Here is an 11,684-nt window from a genome sequence, read left to right on the forward strand (position 1 = left end):
AATTTTGAGTATACACAAGACTAGTGAAATTGGTCGCTCTTGACCAAAAATGTTTACCGAAAACACCCACTGTCAGCCTCGCCACTGGCATGCTCTATACAGTCCCTAGAAATGACTGGCTAACCTTGGCTTCCGTCCTCCGAAAGTTGCTGTTAAGTGTTGCAATGGTTGCAATACAAAGCGAAGGCTGCTGGCAATTGGGGCACCAATTTTGAAAGTAAATAGTTCAGGCATTTTTGCCAAAGCAAATTCTGTAACACCGTATGAAATCCACCCTACAATTTAATGAGTTTCATAATTATATATTTTTCTGCTCAAAAAGCATTTGATCAGTTTTTGAAAAGACTGTTCACATTCTTCCACTTTATAAATAAGCAAGCCAAGTTTTGTCCAAGGGATTAAGAACTGTTGCAGTAGGTCTTTGAATTGAAGATATTAACTTTTTATTGAGGTTCAAAACTAATGACTTCAAGAAATAATTGTAACAACCTGAATGATGTTGAATTACCTAATTTCCCCATTGTAGCTTTTTAACCTGTTTGGGGAGTTTTGGTTAGAATACTTTACTTCACAAAGATATTTCTTTACTGTCTTGAAATGTAGTCAACATGCTTTCAACATGGGCCCAAGTTCGCCTATTCGATTTTTTGCGATCCTTTCGAGAGGGAATTTTCAATAAAGTGAATGGTTCAGGAAATACGAAACTTTCCTTTCCGTTTGAAGCCGACATCTCTAAAAGTCTGTACCCTTATCAAATGAACCCCCTAAAGATGGGCAAAAGAACACACTTTACACTTTTGATTGATATCAATGTATTTGAACAAGCTTGGCTTTTCCAAATCTTTGACAATTGTAATGGATCAGGGCGTTTTGAGAATCATTGGTTTTGTTTGACCATTTTGGCGCTCAGTAGTTAGATTTAGGGGTGACGTTTATTTGCCGTAGCCGTATCCATGGCCATAACCATAACTATGACCGTAACCGCCATATCCACCATATCCACGATAACCGCCATATCCGGGCTCAGCATCAGCAGATCGCTTGCCGTAGTGATGACCGTAGCCTCCATAGCCACCATAGCTGCGGCCATAACCGCCATGTCCGTAGCCACCATAACCGCCATATCCATATCCGGGTTCAGCTTCAGCCTCGGCGGATCGCTTTTCAACCTCAACCTCAGTGGTTTCAGCTGATCGCTTGCCATAGCTATGGCCATAGCTATGGCCATAACCATGACCATAACCACCGCCATATCCTACTCGGCCCCCATAACCGCCATAACCACCATAACCACGATAAGGGCTGGCCTCAGGTTCAGCGCAGGCAACTGCGAGAACGAAAGCTGCGAAAGCCTGAAAAAAAACCGGTTCAAATATTGAGATGACCTCCATGTGATTGTCATTGGCAGTTTTATTAGCTTACCACAAACTTGTTCATGTTGAATGTTGATGTCGGATGCCTTGACTCTTTGCCAACTGCAAGCAGACTGATACTTGGTTCGGGTGCCAATGATGCTTTTATACTTCGAGAGAGACATTTAGTTGCAATTCTTAAAGGTCTTCTAGTGCGTATGGGTTCATTGCCGAAGATGTAGAGACATTTCCAAGCAGTTCACAAAGATGATGACGCTAGCCGAAACAGTGGAGGTGGTTGTTTTACTATAGAACGTCGGGTAGGCTTGGTTCTCGTCTTGATTCTCTGGTGCAATCACGACTAGCAAAGTTCAATTTTCATATTAGGGTTTGCAGGGACTGCGAGCGGATTTTAAACAGAAACAGATTAAAGCAACAAATTAGGATAATTCTTGATGATATTTTAAAAGTTCCTTGTTTTGGAGCAAATGAATTTAATTCATAAACGCTCCATTGCTATATTTCAATTGATTTTTTCTACTTTTCTGTCACAAATCTGCAACAAATAATAGATCTTCGTTTCGATCATTTACTATTTGAAAAAATGAAAAAAGAAGACACTTTGGTATGCTACATACTCATATCTTGGTATCTCCCTTGTTTGTTATAGCAACACGTTATTTCAGTTGTAACCCGTCTTTTTATGAGCCTCTTGGTATCGGTTTTGAAACTGAGTAGAAAAAAGCCTTACTTAACTTTAGATTATTTGCTTGTTATCCTGGTTTTGAGCGCGGATAGTTAGCACGGCCACTACTTCTTGGTTTTAGATCGCCAACAATCCCATTCACATGTAAGCTTAAAGGGTAATGAAAAAATCTACATATCACGCCACTGAATTCACATGATCCCAATGAAAAAAGCCACATGGCAATCCGGCCAACGATTAATCGATCCCTGGTAGCAACAGCAACCACTTTGAACAATGATGCATTGAACTTCAATTCCTACTATGCTGCGTTAATGAACCCCTCTGTCAACCACCGTGTAATGATGAATGAACTATCGGTCTCGTCGCTAAAGTCCATTCTCATGTTTTACGATTTGTTCCAGGACTATAATGGTGCCCTTCGACTGAAAACCGATCTCGTGGAAAGCAACGGACTCCGGTTCATGACGAACACCCCACGGGCCAAAATATCCGTAGGCTCAGCCATAAGTTTGCCATTGTCTTATGAGGGGAAATCCTCCGTGGAACTATCTTCACCCTCGGCTTGGTCGGCCTCTGGCTTCTTCGATGAAAGCAAGTACATTTCGGATGGAGCCGTGAAGCCCGGAGAGGATCCCTACACTCGAAACAAGTTTAACCAAGAGGCCAGTGATGCCATTTCGAGCAACCGGGACATTCCAGACACACGGAGTGCACAATGTCGGAGAAAAACGTGGAATAACAGAATTCTACCTCCCACAAGTATCATTATCACGTTTCACAATGAAGCTCGTTCGACCTTACTTCGAACCATTGTCAGGTAGGAAAGACACACGGGACATTTCTTTTCCTTCTTCAAAATGTCACTGTGTCAAACTAGTTGCAAATTATCCAAGGCTAGAATCGAGAAATTTTTGGTTTCAGCTTCTAGGCTTGTTTGTCCACTAGGGTCAATTGTTTTGCTCTGATTGTGAGGCTTAACACCATGAAACATTTCCTGTTCTCATTTAACGTCATGCCCAATGAGTTAGTTTTCTTTGATATGCCAAAACAACGAGCTCTGATTAAAAATGGACGATTTATCATGCTCGTAAAGGAACTCCCGGCATTTTTTGGTCGGCGAAATGCCAATATTCTCAAGGTTACGCTTGTCAACTCCCTCGCTCTATTCTATAGTTTTATGTGTCGGCTTCGGAGGACATTCTAATTCTTTAGTTCAAGATGACATATCTCTTTTTTTTCGGCCCAAGTCCAATTTGAAAAGATCAGGCCATCAGCTCGAAATTGGTTCGAGACCACAGCTTGCACTCCCAGATCTCTCAGATCTCAAAGAACAATTACGGACACTTGAAAAATCTCCCTCGACACATTTGGCCGGTGGAGAAAATGAAAGTTGGTTGGCGTCGAAATGACGTGGATTTCGTGAAATGAAAAGCACAAAATGTAACACCATATGCTTCCTGGTCGACAATCGTCATTTCTTGGTTCTGGAAACTGCATCAAGGTGCAGAAATTGATTATGAAAGAAGTAATCGTATGCAAACAAATGCTCAAGTTCAAGAGTTTTCTGATTGTTGTGGAGTAAAGAAGAAACATCGAATATTAGAATGTCCCCTCACGTAGTGCAAGCAAGTATTTAGAGTATTACCACACGTTTCGATCATGAAATGCCTTGTTGGCAACCGCGAGTCGATGGAAATATCAAAAATTGACGTTTCTGGCAAAGTTCAAGCCCTTCCCAGAAGATTGCAGGCCAACAAATCTTCCCAGATTTTTACTAGTCCCCTGCTTTGTTCGTTTTACTCCACCTACGTACGCACGACGTGTGTGTAGACCAATGATAGGCTAAACATTCTGGTTCTACTTTTTTTCAGTGTTCTTAACCGAAGTCCGCCTGATCTCATACACGAAATTATCCTGGTCGACGACTTCAGCGATGATCGTAAGTAGCAGTGGTAGTAAACTATTCCACAAAACTTTCTATGGACCCTCCAGACAGACACTAATAATGATAACAACATCAGTAACATTCACAACAACAGCAGCAACATCTTCATCAACGTCACCGTCACAGTCACCGGCTGTCTGGCTTCTGCCAGTCATTCGTCGAGTAAAACTGATTGTCCGTAGTATAGTAGTACATACGTAAATGAATTCCTTCCCTGATCGTGATATCAGGCGGTGGTGGCGGCGGCGGCTGGCAAGTGATTGTCCGTTCATCAAGTCATCCACAGACTCAGTGGGTTGAAATTAGATGATGATATTTGTACGCCAATTTGTCTTCCTGGACTACGTGGATTTGTCACATCAGGAGATGGTGTGCAATGAGAACCGAAAAAGTACAAACTCGATCAGATGAGATGTAATAGGACGTTCATCTATTCATGCTCTCCTTCCTTCGTGGGAATGTGGAAAAGGGTTGGGAAATAACTTCGAAGTCCAAAGAATGTTTTACGCGTGGCGAAGACATGGAAAATAACTGATTGAATGACCAAACAAAATGACCAAGAAAGAGGGAATGAATGAAAAGGTGTTAGGTTGACGGATATTGATTTGTTGAACTGGGAAAGGTTGAGGTGCCGAAAACGGGGGAAAATCAATAAATCTTGCTCCAAGTCATTTTTTCAAGGGCGAGTGGAATTGCATTTCGTTGGGCTCTTGTAAGCATTGCTTTGTTAACGGCATTCGATCTACATTGTTTTAAAAGGCAATCATGACAATGAAATATCTGTATTTCAACTGAAACCAAAGCCATTTTCAAATTCTCATAGATGTTTGTCTCTGCAATTAAACGTACAATTGTGCGTACGGCCAGAAAGGAATGAATTGATTGAATGAATGCAATCACATTAATGCATTAGTTATGCACGACATTTGGCATCTTTTTGACAGTCGTGTTTCGGCTTGAGACTGGCAATAAAAATCGCTAAAATATCAATCCAATCATTCCGATTTCATGCAGTTTTTTCCCCCGACAGTAGGCTAGAATTTTTTGAAATCTTTTCGTGATAATCAATGACTGCTTTTAAATCTGAGGCAAAGGCAGCAAAAAAAAAGAATAATAATCTTGTGTCACTCCTTTCATTTTCTGAACACATCTTATAAAAGGGGTTATTGCTGGAGTCAATGATACTGATACAAGCAAACGTATAATAAGTTTTAAGTTCGTGTTGAATTTCTTTTGTTCTGATTACTGAAATGTAATTCAGATCGTTATATAATTTCATAACAGAGAGCTCTCAAGCAGAACGAAAACAAAGAAGCTGGTTCATTCCGTTTGCTTCATCAAATCTGTGTTGTCCACGGAAAAGGCGCCTTCGGCGAGTACTTTATGACCATAATCGTCAAATTAACCTTTGGAGACGAGTTTTGAGCTCCATTCTAAATGTTAAGCTCTTTCAACGAGCCAAAGAAACTGTGAGTTAAGTCGTCTTTTACACGATTTGGAGGTCTCCTTATTCAAATGTGCCTCCTTAAACGAAATCAGTAGTTCTTTCCATCAAACAAGAAAGGCCAATAAAGTCTATTCTCATTCGGTGTTATTCCTCCATTGGAATGGAGCATCTGTCCCTCCTGCCTCGTTATTGGATGGAAACTGATCCAAGGCATAAATTCTAATTCTCTTTTAGCCTCGGATGGAGAAGAGCTGAATAATATTCATAAGGTCCGTGTTCTCCGGAATGAGAAGCGAGAAGGCCTCATGCGATCTCGGGTACGAGGAGCAGGGGCTGCCACATCCTCCATCCTCACTTTTCTGGACTCACATTGTGAATGTAATCAACATTGGCTGGTGAGTATACTGCAAGTGTGAATACGATACGGTAGGCGTGCTTCGGAGATGGGTTGATGGGTTGTTGGTTGGAGGGCAATCAATCAATCCCTCGTGCCAGATAGGATTTTTTTGAGCAAATCTACCAACTCATAGCATGGCGGCCAATCACAAAACAACCGTCAAACTTGGTGTGTGTGTGTGTGTGTGTGTTTGTGACCTCTTTCTGTAGGCACCTATCCCACTATATATATATTGTACAGAGACTCGACGAACAAAGCGAAGAACAATCACACAAATGATGGCCAAAATTCGAATTGAGTGAGTGAAAAATCACGATCACGAAACTACCAGCTGCATGCCTCACTCAGAGAGTTGCTATGGTAGCTGAGACGAACCTGAAAACAAATTCAAAAAGTCATATGGGAGCCAGTCATGCAATCTCTTAATCAAACTTAATGTAATGGATAACTCTGCCTGCTTGCCTCTTTCTTTACCTGACTGGCAAAAGCTTGATTGAGGCTGGTGGGACGAAACACAAATTGACTGAACCAAGTGAATAAGGGAAGAGGAGCAGGGAACGAGGTCACGAAAAGGGACGAGGATGATGATCTTTCCAAAGTTTTGGAACACTTCGTTTTGCCCTTCAAGCACTAGTGGTTGGCCTGCCACAAGGTTGCCCATGCATTAAAAGCCTCCTAAACACCCTTTCAGTGGGTTGATGGGACGTTCAAGTATCAAGAAGGAAAAGTTTCTTTTTGGAATCATGGCTCTTTTTGGACTACACGGCGGGTCCTTTTGAAAACGAGGAGTTGAAGAAAGATTTCGTTATGACAGAGCTTAAAAAAGTTTGGAGGGCTGAAATTTGTGCATAAAAGTTGGCAGGAACCGGGTTCGGACCAATACAACTTTTGATCAGATCGTCAAAACCGACCTGGAAATCAACCAAGACTGTGGTTATTCTCGTAATCGTGGTTTCGGAGGGCAATACATAATACCAAATGAGCTCCCATCTGTACATTATTCCTACATTTGCTCTTGTACCATATTTCTCAGGGGACGAAGTTGATGAGCTCGGTTGTTATATTGGTCTCAAAAAGCGCATTGAAGAAATAGTGCGTGATATGGCCATGCAATCAGATGCGTTCACATCTGCCTTATCAGTTGGGGGTCCAAAGATAGCACAAAAGAATCAAAAAGAATATGAATGTTAGAAGGAAGTGGATTTAAACGTATATGTTGTTTGAATAATGTATACAACTCGGGAAAGTTCACAGTTTGTATCGATATAATCTTTAAAAAAATGAAGTTATTTTCAAAACTGGGACTTCTATGTTTCGTCTCGTTTCAAAGGCAACACCACCAAATGCAAATCAATCAGCTAAAATCGAAGCCACAAATCACTCTTTTTGATTGGTGGTTGTTGGGTCGGAGGAGGAGCCTCAACCAGCCAGCAAAAAAAAACCATCATCGCATAGTTCATTTTCCTATATTTTGTCCTTGCCCTTGTCCGGTATTCTATTGGCTTTATGCTTTTGGATGTGCAGTTAACCGTTCAAAAGTTACGTTTAAAAAGTTCGGGGAAGAGAATCGAAGGGAGGGGGACTATTTCGTACTGAAAAACTGCCGTAGCCAAAACGGAACATCTTGCCCCAACATGATGAAAAAGTATTTGTGAATTCAACGGCGCATTGAAACCCAAAGCAAAAAGTGTATATGCAAGACCCTTCGTTACTAAGTACATTTACATACTTTTAGGAGCCAATGTTGGAGCGAGTCGACGAGGACCCAAGTCGAGTGGTGTGCCCCATTATTGACGTCATATCCATGGATAATTTCCAATATATTGGTGCCTCCGCCGATCTTCGAGGAGGTTTTGATTGGAACCTGGTGTTCAAATGGGAATATCTCGGTCCAGAAGAGAGGCGCTTGAGGCAATTTGACCCCACTCGTCCAATCAGAACGCCCATGATCGCAGGCGGACTCTTCATGATTGACAAGGACTACTTCGATAAGATCGGCAAATACGACATGCTCATGGACATTTGGGGCGGCGAGAATTTGGGTAGGCCAATACGGATCAATACCATGCTCCAATTAGAAGAAAACATCAATTGAATCTGTTCCTTTCAGAGATTTCGTTTCGCGTCTGGCAATGCGGAGGCTCTTTAGAAATAATCCCCTGCTCACGAGTTGGCCATGTATTTCGGAAGCAACATCCCTATACATTTCCTGGAGGGTCTGGCAATGTGTTCGCCAGAAATACCCGTAGAGCGGCTGAAGTCTGGATGGGTGATTACAAGAAGTATTACTACGCAGCAGTGCCCTTGGCCAAAAATGTTCCCTTCGGAGAGTAAGAATCACATTATCGTTAATCGTTTTGGCATTACATTGACTCCAAGATTTGGGTCTATATACGGTACTTATCGCTGGTTTACACTCAGATAATATTGCGGTTCTGCCATGTCGGTATTACACAAGCAATAAGATTCGCCTGTGAACACATTTACTAACGAAACCATAAAAGCTACGACAGAAGCGAAGGCAGGGAACCACTAAGTCAGTGACTTGTCTTCATAAAAAGCTCATGTTAAGGAAATAACCCATCGGAATTTTTTTTCGGTTCTAGTTAGGCCACACTGTATGCAATGGAGATTGATTCACAAAGATAAAGTTCCAAATTTATAACTCAGTTGGTTGATGACTTGTTTGACTGCTTTGGTTGAAACCGAGCACCGCAAGAGAAGAGTATCGGCCAAGCACCCTGCTGTCAATCAGCGAAACATCTGTGAAGCAGGAAAAGGAGATTACGTCAAGACAATTTTTGGAGACATCACAAGACCTTTTGGGCCTTAATATATTTTTGTTAAGGGATTGAATTACCGTACAGTTCCAGGCCATTGATTTTCGAAAAGAACTGTCTACTAACAGTACATTTTAATAATAGCCACATTATTATTCATTATCATAGACAAAACATGCTTTAAATTCTGAAAAAGCAGTTTTATATGTATATTTGCTATATTAAAGCTTCCTATCCTTTTTTTGAACCTAACGAAATATTTTTTTGTCTAATCTGATGACTTGTGTCTTGGTTTTTTTAATTCCCTCCTTATATTTCAACTAGGCCAGTGACCTCCTAAGAATTGATGATTGACTAGTAATCAGTAGTGTTCTCAAACTTACGCAAATAACATTTATTTGTATCCTGGGCCTTTAATTGCGTCTTTTGCATCAAGAACATTTATTTGCATCATTTGCCTCTTTGGTCCGTCTTTCACATTTTTATGCATTTAAGGCTTCTTTTGGCCGATTTTGTTTGGGCAGAAAATTTGTATTTTCACTATTTTGATGAGAAATGGGTATCCCTGACGAATCTCTGCACTTGAGAATTCAGGGTCAGGGAACGGACAATTCAAAGCTTTGATTACAGCTGTGAAGTTTAGGCTTGGATTACTATTCAGATACTGATCCACTGGAATCAGAGCATACTGTTATTAGAATATATGTGTCCACCCTCACACATTCCTTAAGATACTCAGTATGCCATAACAATATAAAGCATGTTTGAAGTTTATTTGCATCCTTATTTGCATTCTGAGCTTGTTTTTTTGCATCTTTATTTGCATCTTGAGGTCCTTTTCAATGCATAATTTTGACAACCTTAGTCATCAAACAGCTGTTGCTTAAAGGATTCATTGCCAGAAAGCCAGACAGATCGGTCTTTAGACCGGCTATGTGAGAGGTGAAAGGCTGTTAGTGCATTTTCTGGTTATAGAGGTACGTACTGCCTTGAGTCGACTGGAGTAGCATTGCTCTAAAGTTACCGATTAGCTGCGGTTGAAAATCACTACGATCCCGTCATCACACTTCGTTCCTTTCGTTTCCATTGAACCTTTAAGGTTAAACCTTCAAAATGTGTTCAGGGCTTGGCGAGCTCGACTTTTCTCTACCTTAAAACTCAAGTTTAACTGGTCTTTTACCTGGGGAACAAAAACGAATGAAGAAGGTTGTATAAATATACTTTACATTACGCCATGATATCTTTTTTATTCCAATGACTGAAATTTCTTATGTTAGAGAAATTTTCCCAAGATGCAGTGCTCTAGGAGTCAAATACATACTCTACTTCAAATTGATCTTGAGAGCGTAAACTCTCATCTCTTTCATTGAATGTCGGCAAAAAAACCGCCGAGTTTACCAAAAGTTCCAAGTAATGACATCAATCTGTCTATTTAATGCGAAGTCAATTAAATCGAGTGCATAATGTGCATTCAGTAAAAAAACTGGAAAGACGCTTATGCATTAATGAATTGAACTATCATAGTGAGTAAATAATTGATCCACACGAGTGTTTGAAAGATGGATAAGACGGCGAAAAACCCTGTTCAGAGGCCAGTTTTTAAGGCTCTTACTTAGGAGGTAGAGGCTTGGCCGTTCAGCGGCACGAAAATAAGTTCGTAAAAGTGGCGAGATGAGACTCATTCTGGGTAACGTCCAAGCCTTAACTCAGAGGTACGTACGAGCGTTCAAAAAACTTGCCACAAGTCATTTCTATTAGGACCTGAATTGTTATTGGAAAGAAACTCGGAACGAATGAATGAAGGATCCGAAAGGCGAGAGTGCCCAAACACTCGAGTTCTTTTTCTTTTTCTAGTATTTCTGAGCGTGTCCAACTCAAAGAAGAACTGCAATGCAAACCCTTCAAATGGTATTTGGATAACGTTTACAAGGAGTTGAAGCTCCCAGCGGCTCAAGACTTGGCCTCAGGCTCCATACGCCAAGGTGCGTTATGTCTGGACACCTTGGGCCATCTAAACAACGGGCAATTGGGAGTTTACGCTTGCCATGGGGCGGGTGGCAATCAAGAATGGAGCTTCACCCAAAGTGGGCATGTCAAACATACCGATCTGTGTTTAGCCTTAGAGAAACCCATAGAGGGGTCCAGGCTCTTACTTAAATTGTGCAATGATTCCGTGTGGCAGGTAAGAGCAAGAATGGTTTTGGGCATCCCGATATACGATTCAGGGTATAATTTGTAATTGGTTTGTTCCAGAAATGGCAACGAATTCCCCCTGCCACCACAGGGGGGCTTCTTATCAAGGCCCGTGGGGTTGAGGGCGCTTTGCTCCGACAGGAAGCTTACAACCTGTGTGTGACGAGAAATGAGGGTAGCAATGAGCTAACGGCTCAAATCTGTGATAATGTCAGGCCCGCTCAAATGTGGAGGTTTAATCTGAATTGAAAAGAAATCCCGTGCGGTGTTGTTTCTTATTCTGCATCCTCCCTCCCCTCTTCTTGGGTAGTATTATGCGCGGAAAAAGATTGCAAATATCCACCAAAATACGTACTACATGATATACTACCACTACCACCATTCGTCGATCAACTCATTCTCTTCCTTTGACCCAGTATTAGCAAGAAGTGCCAAAACTGCATTAATGTCGTCAATATCAATAATATGTTGTTGCACACAACCAAATGCTACCACATACTTTGTTAGACTTCTCTTTTTATCACAACCAATTGTTTACCCAGAGACGATATTCAACCTTTTGATTCATCCCATTGTCAACTCTCACCCCGACTGATTTGATAATATTGAATTGTAATGACAAACTTGCTATCTGCACAACACCATAACATCATTATCATCCTTGTTAACCAAGTAAATAGAAAAAAGATCTAGTCAATGTATGAGTTGGATTCATTGTGGTTTGATCTACAGAGAAGGGCTATCATCAAGCTCCAGGATGGAATATGTGAACACCACAGGAAGAAGAGGATACGGATGAAGTTAATGACTAAAGGTCGAAAAAATAACTTGTTTTGCCGTTCAGGGTAGATTCAAGATGAT

General features: G+C 41.1%; 2 protein-coding genes across 3 annotated transcripts in view; one reads left to right on the top strand and one right to left on the bottom strand.

The window, feature by feature from the left end:
• LOC131889789 (polypeptide N-acetylgalactosaminyltransferase 2-like) overlaps window positions 1–11,520 on the top strand; it is a 31,183-nt gene extending 19,663 nt beyond the window's left edge. Inside the window, exons 2-8 of one of the 2 annotated variants that reach the window (XM_059238972.1) lie at window positions 2,463–2,878; window positions 3,933–4,000; window positions 5,688–5,848; window positions 7,586–7,892; window positions 7,961–8,180; window positions 10,485–10,812; window positions 10,884–11,520. In XM_059238972.1, the coding sequence (XP_059094955.1) occupies window positions 2,463–2,878; window positions 3,933–4,000; window positions 5,688–5,848; window positions 7,586–7,892; window positions 7,961–8,180; window positions 10,485–10,812; window positions 10,884–11,072 (1,689 nt within the window). In that variant the 3' untranslated portion in view covers window positions 11,073–11,520. Of the gene's footprint in view, window positions 1–2,185; window positions 2,879–3,932; window positions 4,001–5,687; window positions 5,849–7,585; window positions 7,893–7,960; window positions 8,181–10,484; window positions 10,813–10,883 lie in introns of those variants that run through there. The other variant, XM_059238971.1, reaches the window with a different exon arrangement.
• Window positions 1–11,684, bottom strand: part of LOC131889808 (keratin-associated protein 6-2-like) — a gene marked incomplete in the record, with an annotated part of 56,869 nt that overhangs the window by 8,694 nt on the left and 36,491 nt on the right.

The sequence above is a fragment of the Tigriopus californicus genome, chromosome 11 (assembly GCF_007210705.1).
Source record: "Tigriopus californicus strain San Diego chromosome 11, Tcal_SD_v2.1, whole genome shotgun sequence".
Taxonomy (NCBI): Eukaryota; Metazoa; Arthropoda; class Copepoda; order Harpacticoida; family Harpacticidae; genus Tigriopus; species Tigriopus californicus.